The sequence below is a fragment of the Halichoeres trimaculatus genome, unplaced genomic scaffold (assembly GCF_033239565.1).
Source record: "Halichoeres trimaculatus isolate MK-OKI-2021-1 unplaced genomic scaffold, fHalTri1.1 fHalTri1_scaffold_5, whole genome shotgun sequence".
In the NCBI taxonomy this organism is placed as follows: Eukaryota; Metazoa; Chordata; class Actinopteri; order Labriformes; family Labridae; genus Halichoeres; species Halichoeres trimaculatus.
The window spans coordinates 38,388,200-38,404,699 of NW_027437183.1; the positions used below are offsets into that span (position 1 = coordinate 38,388,200).

At 42.1% G+C, this 16,500-nt stretch overlaps 1 protein-coding gene across 4 annotated transcripts in view; it reads right to left on the reverse strand.

Moving 5' to 3' along the window:
- LOC141789886 (tenascin-like) overlaps nt 1-16,500 on the reverse strand; it is a 71,457-nt gene that overhangs the window by 29,883 nt on the left and 25,074 nt on the right. For all 4 annotated transcript variants that reach the window (XM_074669400.1, XM_074669399.1, XM_074669401.1 and 1 more), the window contains exons 7-10: nt 11,357-11,626; nt 9,574-9,759; nt 6,234-6,323; nt 3,575-3,838 (exon numbers count right to left, since the gene is read on the reverse strand). In XM_074669400.1, coding sequence (XP_074525501.1) covers nt 3,575-3,838; nt 6,234-6,323; nt 9,574-9,759; nt 11,357-11,626 — 810 coding nt within the window. The remainder of the gene's footprint in view (nt 1-3,574; nt 3,839-6,233; nt 6,324-9,573; nt 9,760-11,356; nt 11,627-16,500) is intronic.

Genomic DNA, 16,500 nt, shown 5'->3' on the forward strand with positions numbered 1-16,500 from the left:
TAATGTGGAGTAGCAAAGGATTGGATATCTGATAAAAGATAATAAAACAAAATAAGATAATATGAAATGTCCATATCGCAGGAGATTTGTCATAGCCCTTGGTTTCAGGTGAGCTCCTGGTTTGTCTTTGTTTCAAGGGCTGTGAAGACCTTCACCTTGATCTTATGGAGAATTGGGACACTCCTTCACTACATGTGTATGCGCAAAACCAAGGGCTAAAGGGTAGAACTGGAATTGGCCCTTAGAGTTTTTCATAGTTTGTCTGGTCCTGTGACTTATAGTGAGGTGTGACTTTTATATCAAATTAACAAGACTCTGTATTATTGAATACTTTTATGGCAAAATCACTTAATTCATACATGAGGAATATTGATCAGGAAATATCTCTCTATTTTTACTCATGCAGCTTATACTCTGGAGTGTCAAGAAAAGGGTGGCTCAGATGGTGTTAGTGCATGCAGGACAAACATTGGGCTGAGGTATTTAATACATTTTCTTATTTTCTCTATTTTTTGTTGAGGAGAGTCAGCGAGGTCATCCTGTGACAGGGCCAAACTGATGGTTGTACACTACAAAAATGCAAGCATTTGCCCTAACACTATATTTCAAGGGCAGGAAGGGCACAAGTCCAGAAAGATATTTTATTTAGGGCGATCAGTCATAAAAAAATGACGCCTGAGTTGTCTGTGAAAGATCAAAGGATGGATTAGTCAAATTGACATGCCTGGTTTCTTGCTGATGGAAGATCTCTTGGAAGATTTTTATTTCACTCATATCAAGAAATTTCTTGAATAAGACATTTTGTTTTAATTCTGAATAAAGTCTTTTTGACATTTTAAAGTGAAACTGTTGTTTGATGTTGTTAATCAAACAAAGCAGTCAAACATTGGCATCCTTTTTTTGAAATTATTACCATCATTTCTACCAGCATGGGCGGTGGATGTTGGAGCAAATGGTTGAGGTTTTTCTCTTTCAAAGGTATGACTCTGTCTCTGTTTGTTGATTCTTCTGGAAATCTTATTATTCCAGGCTGCTTTCAGATTCTCTCATTTTAATTGCTTTGTTTTTCTTTCTTCTTGGAAGAGACATTTCTGGACTGGCACAGGTTCTCAGATGTACCCCCAACTCCTTTAATGGTCTTAAGAACTAGATATAACCCAAACCGCCCTCCTCCTCACAACGGTGCCCCTACACTGCATCCCTCCTCTTTTCTCCCATTCTTCCTGTAATAGCAGCATGATCTGTGTGTGAGACGATAAAGGGCACAGATCTGCTGAGCTGGCTGTGGATTAGAGGGATCCTGGTTTTGGGGAGGACGATGTTTTAACGGGAGTCGCAGCATGTGGGCTTTTATCTGACAGAGCCACAGTTCATCGTGGTCAAATCACACAAAACCAGAGGGGAGCAGGGCTCACGCCAACAATTATCACATGAATGAACATTGTGCAGGGAGCACACATATCCACCCCCCACCTTAGCAGACACACACACACACTCACACACACACACACACACACACACATACACACATACACACATACACACATACACACACACACACACACACACACACACACACACACACACACACACACACACACACACACACACACACACACAGAGTTTCACTCTGCCTTTGCTAAGTCCCGTTCTCTCAATCATATGTGCTGCACATGGACCTACGGACAAGTGGACATTCAGGTTGGACACATAAACTTGTGGAATTATCTTCCCCCAGACACACACACACACACACACACACACACACACACACACACACACACACACACACACACACACACACACACACACACACACACACACACACACACACACACACAGAGCAATAATTCTGCGTTTATTCTTCTTGGCAGAGTACAGCTCAAAAAAATGCAAAAAGACTGTTTTTGCAGCGCTCACAGTTTCTCCCTCACACCATATCGATTTTTGCCCATAGCCGTGCCGTTAATGGGCACTCGTTACATAACCCTCAGATTTGCTTGTGAAATGTTTGTCTTGGAAGCTCCCTGACCACAGTAACTAAAATATGCCACAGTCATCCTATTTGTCTTTTCTTGTTTTGGTTTGAAAAAAAAAGGGAAAATGTAAAACAAACCCACATGCTATAAATGAACCTGGGGGAGAGGGGGGGGGGGGGGGGGTGTTAAGGCAGAGTGACTTACATTTGGGGTTTAACAATGAATTCAATTCATTGCCTGAGTTTGGCTGCAGGACTAAAGGACAAAAAATGAGCCTTTGGTTAATGAGAGCTTGTCTTCTGGCTCAGCCTGAAGCAGCAGCTCTGATGGGAGCTGCGTGGAAACAGTGTGTGAGACGTTCAGAGGAGCCTCTGTTACTCTGCTTCACACACACCATACAGTTACCAAAGACTCCAGCTGAGCTGCTATTAACACCAAGGTAGCACATTCATTTGTTTCAACTTTGGTTTTCAACACTAATGTTGCCCTCATGCAAAACACACATGAAAAGAGTCTTTAGGCCATCATGTGAAGTACGGATAAAGCCAATGTAAGGACACCAGTTTCTGCTGAAGGGGACAGGTGCTCGTCCACTTTAATTTCACATGTAAATTAAGGTCACTATACTCTTGTTTGCTCACTCACCAGAGTTTAAAACTCTAGCAGATTATTTATGCCAGGATAACTGACCAGCATGGAGAATCTGTGGTGACGTGTGACTTACAGGCTAAGGTTGATTCATCAACAAGTCATAGTCCTTTTTCCTCTCTCTTTTTTTTTTTCCAGATCTTCATTCAGTTCTATTCGTATTTGGAGCCTGTCATTACTTTTATGTTTCATTTGTTTATCATTGACGCCAAACTAGTTGTGTTTGCATTGGTGTTTTTTACTGTTTTTGCTCCTATGTTTGTTTACACGCAAGATTTCAGCTGTTGGCAGCCTGCAGCATGATGATGCTAACTGGTGCTAGGGCCAATGTTTCCTGCAAGTGTAGTAAATTCTATTCTGTTCATATATATTCCATTCTATCTGGACATATGGAAGGAGTTGGTTTAAAAGGTGAGCTGCTTCCATAAACTCTGTATTTTATTACACCTATTTGCAAAATCAAAGCAATATTTTGGAAATTTGGATAAAGTACAAATATGCCTTGCCAGTGTTTACAATACGACTGAAATTGCACACAACCTGAGTCAAATAAAAAGTAATGCCTGTCTGTACGCTGCACTGATGATGATGCTGATTCATGAACATAAGTGTTTTTCTTCACTGGTTAAACTATCGGCCGTGATAGAGTCAATGAAAGAAAGAAGCAGGAACTAAAAAATCTGACATGAAGGAGTTAAAATTCCCAGGACAGCTCCAGTAAAACTACCTGAGACAGATGAGAGGGTTGGTTTTGGAGCAGGGGTGACCCAAACTTCAAACCCCGAGGTGGATGAACTTTGTTACATGTAAAAAAATGATGTTTTTGTTTGATGCTACAGAGCTATCTGTGTGCGCTCACTCTCGCTCACTCACTCACTCTATATGTTTCACAGAGACAGTATAAAATATTGGGCTGTTGCAGGCAAGCATGTTTTCACAGAACTGACCTGTGGGGGCGGAGATCGAGGCGGGTGCGCTGGTCCTGCGGCCCCTCTCAGCACTGATACTGATGGTGTACAACATGCCAGGCGTAAGGCTCCTCAGGGTGTGAGACTCAGAGCTGCCCGGCACTGTGTCCTCATCTCTGTGGCCCTCAGCTGATACATAAACTAGTCTGTAGGAGTCCAGTTTGGCCAGTGGGCGCTTCCACTCCAGCAGCATGGTGGTCTCTGTCACCTCTGCCACCGTCAGGTCCTTAGGAGGATCCAGGGCTGATGGGACAGGAAGAGAGGAGGTGGGGCTAACATCAGACAAAATACACTCAGTGCTAAAAAACAAAGAAAAGAAGAATAAATCCTGAGGCTTTGTAAAGCTGCTCACCAAACTTCAAGGGAAAAAAGTCAGAGTAAAACATTTCAACAAGGAAGAGCTTCTGGTGAGTTCTGAGGAGTGTGGAGGTAGAGGAGTGATATAAAAAGAACACATCAACACAGAGACAAGGGCTGCTGGGAAAGGAAGTGATAATGTTAAATAATCTGATGGAAATGAGTAGAGAAAGAAACTGTAAAAATTATTAATTCTTGTGTTCTTTATTGGCTATGGAAACCAGGTCAGAGGGCCAATCATGGCCAGAGATCCATTTCCAACCAGCACCGCTCAGGACTTCATTTCTTGATGTGTTAATTATATCACTTAAATGAATTAGGCTCTAAATTATGTGTGTAAATTTACATTTTCTGTCATGGTGGTAAACCAAACCAAAATCAGTCCATAAGGTCTCACTGAACTCCATGTGGACTGAGCATAGCAGTGATACTATAACTAGGGTTACATTTCTAGTCCATGGGGTAAACTTATCAAATTTACTAAATATTAATTTAGAGCAGTGACCAATTTTACAGGGGGTAATGTGGGTGATATTTCACTTTCATTTAATACAGAAGTTAACAGGTTCCATCATTTATTTAGCAAAAAAAAATGCAAATCATGTATTGGAATTTGCAATTTTTATGATGTCTGATTTCTCAAACGTCAAGTTTGGTCTTCAACATTTGAAAAAATGTTTGTATTTAATTTTTAGCATTATTTCTTCAAAATAATCATTTAACATGACAAAGTTGACAACATTTTGTTTTTTTGTTTTTTTTTAAGAAAAAAAAAAAGTAAAGTAAAATAATTTAGTTTGTGTCTGTCTGAGAAATCTGCAATAACTCTGTTACCCACTGATAAAAAAATCCTTCAAATCAGTAATGGCTTGCTCCAAGGTCACATCCTCTTTGGTGGGAACCTTGATGAAAGTGTGTCATGTTTCAGCTCCTCCTCATCAATATTTCATCAGAATGATTGTCTGTACATGGGGCACAGTAACTGTTCATCAACTGTGTTACCAACATTTGCTGCTGTTCTAGATGTTACAAAGACCAAACTGTGAAGAAAATGTGCAGAAATATGAAGTGATAGAGGTCAGGTATGTCCAAGGTCTGCAGTGAGCACAAGGCCAGGAAATGGAGGAAATGTCGACTGTGTCAGCATCACTAAATGTAGTGTTGTAGAGACAGGTGTCTCTCTTCTTGTCCTGTCAGCTGGGTTACTGTGATTTTTGTGAAATAATTCTTTTAAAATTTTGTCTAAATTGTGATATGAATGATGAGGGACATTTCTAGGGAGCGTAGTCTGACTCTAAATTCAATATAATGTGGATTTATGTTGAAAAAATAGTCAAACCTTTTGTCCATAACACAGTTGACAAAGAAATGCACCGTTTTTTTTATTACTTAAATATTCAAAAATTAATTAGAGCTGAAGCTTGCTAATCAATGAAGTAAGTACATTCCAGGTATATACTTTGCAAACAAATAGAATAGGAAGCGAAAAAAAAAGATTTTGTCACACACATCAGAGGACACAGATTAAAATGGTGAAATGGAGATGAGAAGGAAACAAAGTGTTGAATTTAAAGAGTTCAGAATGCGGGATCAGAAATATTTGGGGCTTAAAATACTCTTTTCAGGTCAAATTAGTCGAGAGCAGGGATCTCCAACTCCTACCCTGGAGGGCCAAGAGGCTGCAGGTTTTCTTTCCAACCAAAAACTCCACCAGCTGATTTTACTGATTACCTCACCTTCAAGCAGAGAGCAGGGACTTATCAGTGAAGTCAGCTGGTGGAGTTTTGGTAGGAAAGAACACCTGCAGCCCCTCAGCCCCCCAGGGTAGGAGTTGGAGATCCCTGGTCTAGAATATGAAAACCAATCCTGATTAAATCCAGATCCTAATCCTGCCACAAAACCACCCTGACATATTTTGATCATATCGCCCCCTAAAGGAAAGCAACATGTTCCTCGGTCAGAAGCAGAGTTTGCTGATGTGCAAAACGTAACACTGCAGAAAACTGACCACTGATCATCTGGGACCAGAGACACCTGAGGGACAGGTGAGCTCTGATGTCATCAGTCCATGGTGGAACTAAGGAACAGTTTTTAAATAGTGTCCATATGTTGATTTTCAGGGTGAATAAATATGTCAGCTTGTTGACAGTTTGTTGTAGTAATGATGAAGACTGGAAAGCAGACGGAGTAAAAAGTGAAGAACATCAGAAACAAAAAGAGGAAGGCTGGAGGACAGAGAGCGTCTCCTTACTGACAGCTCTGTGTGGGTGTATTAACGTACCAGTCACTGCATTGGTGGTTGTGGGAAGACTCTCACGCTCATCCTTCACCGCCGTCACACCCATCCCGTACTCTGTACCAGGTCTGAGACCTACAGACCACACAGAACCATGAGAGACAGAAAAGAAAAGCCACGTCATGTGTGTGTGTCACTTAGGCAGCGATGGGGGAGGCTCTGAAGCCAAGTGGCCAGCTGTTTGGGCTAATGGCTCCAGTGCCTGTGGCACACATAGAAATGTTTTTGAGTGGCCTGATTGCACAATAGATCGCAGCCTAATTGCATTTCATGGTAAGGCCGCGCTCACTCTGCTGTGTTTCCATTGATGGCTCTACGTCGTGGAGCAGAAACACTTCCAGCTATGATACAACAGACTCCAGAGGCCCTTTGGTTTCTACAATTAAGCCCTCTGTGGGCCTGATCTCCTCTAGTCCCTTTATTAACTCCCACAGAGGTCATCACATGCCAAGTTCTGTAGCATGAAATTACACCTAATGCCCAGGAAACTCATTATCAATAAAATCACGAGCGTGAAGGCAATTACAGATAATAACTGTGTGAAAGAAGTGCTGAGGTGTGTGAGGAGTGGAGGGGACATCAGTTGAATGGACACAGTGCTTTATTTCCACGGGATGGGCCCCCTTAGGACAAAGACCTGGTCCAGACAAAGACACTATGAAGACGGTTTTTGGAGCTTTTTTATTTTGTTTTGTTCAGCGTGGTGTCTTATCCCACCGCGCTTCAGCTCGTAGGGTAAAAACAAACAGGGGGAGAAAAACACATCCGCCTCTAAGCATGGCTTTATAATGTCAGTGGTGCAGATAGATGAAACACAAGCGCCTTTCTCCTTTAAACAAGATCTCACAGGGAAACAAGCAGCACTGTTATTCCATTTAAAACCTGAATGCCAAACCCCCCTGGGTGGTTTTCTAATAAAGTGGGCCTTTTGTAGATGGGCAAACATTTCACAGCACTAAACAAAGGCAACCCATTCTGGAAATGAGCAGGCTCAGTGTAACACTGACCATTTAAGGACAACAAACACTTGCCCACAGAATTAAGAGAATAAACACTTCACACTGTATTTTTTTCCCACAGAAGCTTTTCAGCCGTGTCATTTGGATGCAAAGCGGTAATTTGCTGGTGTGAACCCGATCAGACAAAAGGATGAAAACACTGAGTATGTCTGCTGTGAGGAAGCCTAATGGTTTTGACTTAGCAAGATTTAGTTGTTTTTAGCGGGGGCTGCAGTTGTTATGGCCTCGGCCTAATTGCTGCAGCGCCGTGCGTGGCTAGGAGGTCGTACATTAGGCGAACTGAAATGACTTCCCAATCCTTCCAACCTTCAACGATCATTCAAACCAACACCAAACACTCCTGCAACATGCTTTGAGAGGTTTCTGATGTGCTGGCCGCCTGGTTGGCTACAGAGAAGTCCCAATGTTAGAGACCCATTGTGGTGATGGATCGCTCCGATGTTTTGTTAATCTCTGGAGGTGGAGTTCAGGACAGTTCACTCCTGCGCTGGCTCTCTACTTCACCTTCACACCTGTCCCTTCTCATGGCAATCACCACGCTGCATTCAGGCCATGGCCACATGAAGCTGACTATCTGGAGAACACGTGTATATTTCTATCCGTTTAGGCCGGTCATCCATAAAAAAACACAGCTTTACATCACTGAATAGGATGTTTTCCGAAAAGACACCGGTAAACAGAGTTTTGGTTCTCAAACGTCACAGCTCAATGACAGGGGCTCATTCTGATTGGCTGGCACAGGTTTTATGTCTGAAAAACACATACACACATGGGTTTTGAAATGCCCTGAGACGCACTTATTGGGGGATATTTGTTTTTAAAAATGACCACTACATGCGTACAAGGCCTTTAGCTCTGCTGAGAGAGCGTTCAAGTGCCAGATTCTTCCCCATGTCACAAACGGTGTATCAGCCTACTGGCTTCAGCTTTTCCAAGTAATCTGCAAGTTTCATGTTTTCTTCATTTGTGATTCTTCCTGGACTGACAGCAGATCCCCACTGCCTCCTGGAGCCTCCTGTGAACTGCCCTGACTCTATTACGTTGCCACACCTCAGCCTCCAGCTCCCTCCTGCCTGCACAGACGTCCAGTGTTGTGCAAATTACCCTAAAAAAGTAATTAGTTATAGTTACTTTCACAAAAAACTAAATGAATTAGTAACTGAATTACTCCTTCACAATTGTAATTATTTACCAGGAAAATTAATTATTGTGTTACTTTTTTGAAAGTTTTTGCTAAAGGATTCAGTTTTTAAGCAGGATTTGCCGTGGGACATAATGGTGACGTCTGTTCTTGCCTTTTCATCTCTGACGTTGAAGTGGTGTCTGTTTACTCCCATCCTGAAAATAACATTAATGTAAAGCCTGTAGACCAACTCCCATCCTGAAAACACCAGTTTTAACTCCACAGACTGCTCAGCACTCGCTCATATTAAATCCACAGCTCCTGTCTTGTGTCTGGCTGAGTGATCCAGGTCAGATAGACCTGCCAACACTCCTGATTTAGGAGGGATTCTCCTGCTTTTTAACCCTGTCCTTGGCTCCACCCCCACTTGTAATTTCTCCTGATTAACCCCTTATTTTTAAGTCTGGTCCTGTCATCTCTAATATATTTCCAAGTCAAACCAAGTCAGCTACTGGTGCCTTACATTCAAACCTGGAAAAGCATCCAGCCCTCTCTCTGGAGTTGGTTCGATCGGGAAGAGATCCTCTCTGACTCAGACACACACAGGTAGCTGTGTGATATTTGTTGCTAAAAAGTTTACTATAGTATCAGCTCTTTGTTAAAGTCATATCAACATGATTGTCCTTGTTCAATGATTGTTATTACTTGTGTGTCTGATGCTGTTCCCCACATTTATTAGATTACCCTTTATTGGAAAAAGGAACCGCTTTAGTAATAGTGTCAGTTTTAACACCTTTATTTCCAACACTGCAGACGTCACTCTTGGTTGCTCTTTTCTAAATATGCACGTTTTCACTGCACTGGTGACAATAAAAACCCTTCAGCTGCTCCACCGCCTCAGTCGACTTTTGGGTCCAAGGTTGACAGCTGGACATCCAACCGTAACACACATGAAAACACAGTTCAACAGTAGACAACGTTGATTAAAAAACAGCCAAACATGGAGTTTGTGTGTGTGTGTGTGTGTGTGTGTGTGTGTGTGTGTGTGTGTGTGTGCGTGCGTGCGTGCGTGCGTGTGTGTGTGTGTGCGTGTGCGTGTGCGTGTGCGTGCGTGTGCGTGTGCGTGTGTGTGTGTGTGTGTGTGTGTGTGTGTGTGTGTGTGTGTGTGTGTGTGTGTGGTTACCGCTGATCTTGGCCTGGGTGCTGTCCTTGGGTCCAGGGAGGAAGAGCAGCTCTCCATGCTCACCTCCAGACAAGGGGCCGTATTTGATGCGGTAGTTCTCAACCTGAGCCTGGCTGTTCTTCCACTCCAGGGTGATGCTCTCATCTGTCAGCTCCACCGTTTGCAGGTCCGTGGGGGCATCAAGGTCTGAGGCACAGGAATGTACTTTATGTAAACTGAAACCCAGGCATTTTATGCTCTTTTTGTATTTGGAGCTAGTCATTATTGTTTTATTTCTCATTTGTTGAATATTGATGCCAAGCTGGTTGTGTTTGCAGCAGGAATATTGGTATCGCTTTACATTAAGGTCCTGTAATAAGCATTAATAAGACCTTTGTAAGTACTTATAAGATGCTTATTCACATTATTATTTGTTTATAAGACTATATAACTGCTTAATAAGTGTTTAATAAGGTCATTATAAGGGTTAGGTGTGAGGCCCCACAGGTTAGGTTTAGACATGGGGCCCTGACTGGTTAGGTTTAGGAGAAGAGCTGGGGTAGGGCTCATGAGAGACAAAAGCAGAAGACAAAAAACAAAGAGGGTTAGGGTTAGGGTTAGGTTCCATATACCTTATAGATTAAGTTGTCTTGTGTTAACTATTCTGATGACCTTGTCAAACACTTATTAAGCAGTTATATAGTCTTATAAACAAATAATGATGTCAATAAGCATCTTATAAGTACTTACAAAGGTCTTATTAATGCTTATTACAGGACCTTAATATATGGCGTTACCGGAATACTATTATTTTTTTGATCCTGTGTGACCGGAGATCCTACATATAACTATGGTTGCATTGTTTACGTAGTGATTTCAGCTGTTTGCAGTCTGTAGCATGATAATGCTTAACATTGCTAGGGCCAGTGTTCCCTGCAAACTGAGGAGAATGAGATAAGGATGTTGTGCTGGTGTTGTGGTGTGAGTTAAAAAGGGACAACAGCGACCTGTCCTTCCATCCATGGTTATTTGGAACGCAAGCTCTGTCTCCAATAAGATGGACAAGCTAACCCAGCAAAAGAGGGAATACCAAAGTGCAGAGTAGCATCATGCTATTCAAAGTCATGGCTAATTGAGCTAACACCAGGTGGATACCCCAACCCCATATTGCAGGATTTCATTTGCTGTGAGTGGACAGGATCCAGGAGACAGAGACTGAACAGACTGCTGAAGAAGCTCAGTCCTGGACCCTGTGGAGGTGGAGGCTGGCTGTAGAATGATGGACAGGCTGTCGTCTCTGATGGGCATTTTCTTCCAGTTGACACTTGTTCTATTAATCTTGATGTATTATTCTATTTATATATTCTTGGAGTTTTTGCACTGTATACCATCTGTTATTACTACTCTGACTCTGAATTTCCCTTCAGGGATACAGCACATTCTATTCTATTCTATTCTATTCTATTCTATTCTATTCTATTCTATTCTATTCTATTCTATTTTATTCTATTCTATTCTGAAAAACGTTTGGAGGTTTTTCTGCCATATGCTGTACTTTGGAGGACATTTGGTCCTTCATGAGCACCATATCCAGGATATGCATCCTCATAAATGCATAGCTGCATGTCAGCCTGTGTGGTCCAGTCCCCTGCAGCTGAAACACAGCTCATTAAACTGGGATGTAATAAACACTTCAAGCTGGGGCTGTTTTTGGTCCTGGAGGAGGGGGGTTGTAATAGTTTATGTAAACATCTAGGTAGATATGGTTTTTGGCCTAAAGGCACAGCACATCTAATGTTATTACCTGTGAGGAAAGATTCATAGACTGGGTTGCTGGTCTGTTCTCCCCTTCGGGCGGTCAGAGACACCTCGTACTGGGTGTCAGGGTTCAGGCCACCCAGATGGTATTGGGTGTCAGTAGATGACAGTTCCACTACGTTACGATCGACTGGGTCAGAGCTGGGCCCGTATGAGATGCTGACCCCGTCCACTACAGCCACGGGCTGGAACCAGGTCACCAGAGCCGTTGTGTCGGTGACGTCACGCACGTCCACCTGGCCAGGAGCATCGATCACTGCAGGAGTAAAGTTACAGAGCTGACGGTTAAATAATGGAGGTCAGGAAGAAGGTTTTGGTGCCAGTCTGGAAAAGTCAGTCATTCATGCTAAGGAGTGGAAAGTCAAACTGCATTTCTTCTGTGTTTGTGTGTTTTTTTACGATGATCCTGCAATCTAACTGAAGAACACTGATGAGACAGCTGTTCCAGCTCTTTAACTTTTCAGTTTCAGGTTCAGACTGAACATGTGCAGATTTTCAAGAAGCTAAAGAATCAGGATGTGGAAATCCCTGAATCTGTCTGTTCACTGCCAAACATGATCTGTTGTAAAAACTAGCACCAGATCTTCACCAGATAATGAAGGTTATTCCAAATGTTAACAGATTCAACCCATCAGCCATGAGAGGCAGCTCGGACCCCTTTAGTTCATTTGTGCAGGCATGCATCTCTAGGGGAAGTCCGTCCTCTGTGCAATTAAACAAAATCTGCACCCCAGATCAGGATGGGTACCTTTCACATTTTAAACGGTACCGATGCCTGAATGGTACGGTACCTAGCAAGCAGTACTCAAAAGTTACAATTTTCAGTACTTCTGTGTGTGTTTAATTAGTAGTAAATATTGACTTGTCAAATAACAAAATCTTAAAGTTTTACATTTCAACATATTTATTTCTCAATATGTAAACTTGCAATGCTGTGTTTATGTCCAGCATGGACAATCCCCTACTCCTCCACTCTCTTACAGTCACAAGGATGCATTAGGTACCAAAACATAGTACAGATTAATTTTACATGAACTGGTGCTTTGTACTACACAGGGAATTTGGTTTATACCTATAAAAGTATCTAACTCAGTACATATCCCTAATCTCCTCAGGAGGCTGGAGAGACTCTTCATGGGTGTCATGATGCTGACCTCCTGGGTCTTGTTACAGTGTACACTCCAATCCAGTAGCTGGCAGCAATGTCAGCTGCCGTTGTCACAGGAGCAGCAGAAGAAAAAGTAGTAGCAGTGCTGCCAACTTAGCAACTTTTTCCTTATTTTGTTTTTGTTTTTCAAAAAGCAGCTGGCAAAAAATGTTGCTCTTTGTTTTTGGAGTTTGGAGAGTTTGATATGGAAACTAGTGATCTCCAGCACCTGCTGCTGTCCTCTAATCTACAACCAGAGCAGGAGACCACATGCAAATGAATGGGGCTTGTGACTTTGGGGTCACTTTTATCAGTCCAAAACTTGGAAAAAGGAGGAGGTTTTTTTCATCAAATTAAGAAAAAAAAAAAAAAAAGTGGAAAGTTCTTTTATATTACATATAACCTGTTTTTTACATGCTTGACATTCCTCTAGTCCTCTATGACATGCAAATGACTTATACAAATTAGGCCTTGAAGTCAGGAAATGTTGTCCAGTGGATATCATTTTCATCTATGCCCAGTTTGTCTTGCTTAATACATTTTAAAAAAATGAAATAAATTAATGATTACTATAATATATGTTTAATAATGATTGTTGTTGAGTTTCCGCACATAGTGGGCTGGGCCCAGTCAAAGTACAGGTCGTTTTTCTAGTCCCAGTCTGTCCCTGTGCCTGTGTCACCCCTCCACCTTAAACAGCTACACATTAAACTCAACGCTTTGTTTGACAATCTGTGCTGACCCGGTGAAACAGAAGTCTCCCAGGAGGAACAGCTTCAGGCTTTTGAGTGAAAGTCTAAGTTTCAGCCCGGGGAACCAGCTTATGATGCTTAGTCTGAAAGAAAACACACATTAAACAGCTTAATTCACCAGCCCCCTGGTCTGGACTCCTACAGGACACCTGGAGATTGAAGGTGTTTCTCTCTCTTCATATTGATCCCAGACTCCTCAACATTTATAGTCTGCTGAAGCACGGTAGATATCTCAGCCCCAATAGGGCAGGAAATTCTCTTCTTTATTACCCATGCTAAATCACAACGCAATGAAATTTAATGAACCAACCACTCTGGGCTGACACAGGGCCTCTTTTCATCGCCCTGTTGTGAGCTGTGAGATAGATTCTAAACAAGACCAGTTGAGAATTGATTCAACAAAACCTTTAAACAGCTGCACTTCCACCATTGAAACCAGGGTCTAACTTAAGTTCTGGGGTAGTGCTTTTCAGATCTCTGGGGACCTTGAGAGGCCAGGTCTGCAAGCTGAACATTTATGATTGGTGGAGCGGCCACAGTGTTTTTATTCCCCCCCTTCCTCTGTCCACAACTCACAACCCAATAGCCTACTTCACTCAAAGCAATGAGTTACCATTAGTGAGTTTTTGAAACCTGCAGTTCTTTTGAAGTAACAAGTTACTTAAATAATGAAGAAAGCCATTATACTGTTGTTCTGTGTGAAGCCTGCTTGAATTAAAGGTATAATTGGTAGTTTGATTTAGATACACTTCTAGTTATACTGGTTAAAATGATCTATATGTCCCAATGGCAAGCAGTACATGTTGTGTTCTGAAATGAGAGCGAATAATATCCGCTATCTACAGCAGGAGAAAACCCAGGAAAACATCAGCCAATCACATCGATCAGGATTCAATCTGTTAAACCAATCAAATCCTGTCCTGCTGTTTTGCCCTCCTACTGCACGTACATTTTACCTGTGCGCACTGCCCCTGACTCAATGCGTGTTCCTGAGTTTAGCGGTGTACAGGTTCGCACTCAGCAGAAGAATGGCAGGGACACCCCCCATACCCTGATTACTGGTAACCGCTCCTACGGCTAAACAGAAAAAGAAAAGAAAGACAGAGGCTTTGAGGCTGACCCGATGAGGTACTTGGCTCTGGGCTGTAGTCTAGATCAGATTCTGATATAATCTCACCACAGGGGCTCTGACAAGCAAAAAAAAATTGTGATATTTAGTAAGTCCCAGAGAAAATGTACATGTACTATTTGTATTATAACTTTACTCCTGATATCTTGTCACAGGTAAAAGTGGATAATGTCAGCATGACGGTTGTGAGTACTAACAAAAGTCACTTTTGTTTATTTTTTTTAGCTTTATGTTTTAACGTTTTGGTGTTCCCTTACCTCTAAATGAGACATGACTCTACGTAGTGCAAAACATAAAATGGTGTGCTGAGTCTGTCTTTCAGTCATTCACAATCATAGTTGCGAGTCAGCGGCGCTCATGCATGTGAGCGGGGGGCGTTGCTTTGGAGGAGCTCCAAGGGGAGAGGGAGGAGGGGGAGGAGGGGCTAGGCGGTGTCCTGACGAGATGCTACATTCAAATTCTAGTCAAATGCTAGTCTTTCAGGACTACCAACCCTGCCCTTTAATTGAGTAGTTACAGTGGCTGGAGCTCCTAATTTCCCATTTCAAACTAAGGTCCAGTAGGTTGCAGTAACATAAAGAAACATAAATAAATGCCCGGCATCACAGCGTGCACAGTGAACAAACTTAGCCCGTGCTATGAACTGCACCTACAGACAGGTTTAATGTTTCTGTGATATATTCAAGAGTTAGGGCTTGGCTTGGTAAATGTAGGGTTGCTGGTTCAAGTCCCTACTTGCGAATTGGGCTGATAGCTGATATCTACGGTCAAACCCCAGCAGGGATGGGTACCAAATTATGTACTTTTGTAGGTACTGACCAAATTCTGTCAAAAGTACCAATGTTACAGTCCCCGCCTCTGGTGTGTGCTGACGAGTGTGTGTATCTGAGAGTGTGTGCGTGCGCCAGGTGTGTGGGTTTTTTTTTCCCTCCCTCTTCCCAGGTGGTTGGGGGTTATACAGCATCCACCAATCAGGAGCGGAGCTTGACCGGAGTGGGAGGTTTCATAAGGCTGGCTGGAGTTTGGAGCGGGAGCAGCTGATCTGCAGTGGTCTGTCGCCCGCAAGGACCATCTGAGCTCGGCTCTTTAGTAGATACGCTTGTCTGATTTGTTCCCCTCTAAGTTTTGTAGTAAAGTTGTTCGTTAACTCGATTTAATTTGTTAAATAAACTTTAGTTCAACTTTCCTTACTGCCATTCTTTCATCATCAGACTATTGAACAGCAGCGGAGGCCACAGTACATCACTGCACTGACCTCCACTAATCGATGTCTATGGCAATAATACACTGCTCTGCACTTAAATACTGTGTACATTTCTCTCAACTTTGTTTTTGCTTTTTCATGTCATCCTTGCTTTGTCCAAAAAACAAACTATGTGTAATTTTATTTTATTTTATTTTCTCCCAATGCATCCTGCTACCTCTGTACTTCCCTGTACTGCTGCAATACCTGAATTTTCCCTCTGGGGATCAATAAAGGATTATCTTATCTTATCTTATCGTATTAAACATTCCTAATCTGCCTTAACACCTGGCTTATGTTACTCCCTTTACCCTATTAAGAGCTCTGGCGGTAACAACCAGGTACGGATTCACATAAAATCAAAAGGTACCATGTTTAAGTACCTAAATGCATCCTTGTGACAGTGAGGGAGTGGAAGAGTAGGACATTTTCCATACTGGACATGAACACAGCATTAAAAGGTTATATATTTAAAGAAATATGTTGAATTTAATTTTTTGAATATTTTATTATTAAACAAATTGATACTTCATACCACATAAACACAAAAAGTATGGAAAATTGGTACCGTTGAGTATCGGCACCGATTGCCAGGTACCTGGCATCAGTACCATATTGTTTCAAATGTGAAAGGTTCCCATCCCTAAACCCCAGTGTGTTCAATGTTGAATGTTAATTTGGACAAAGGCATTTACTCCAGGGACAGAACCAGGTTCAGTTTTGGGTGGGCCCTAAATTGCAAAAGTTTGTAATTGACTATTTCACTGTAGATATTTTACTGTTATCATGTATGTTTTAAGGCAGATTTGGTTGGTTTTTGATCCTTTCATGTTTAATACAATTTTAGTGCATCAGACGA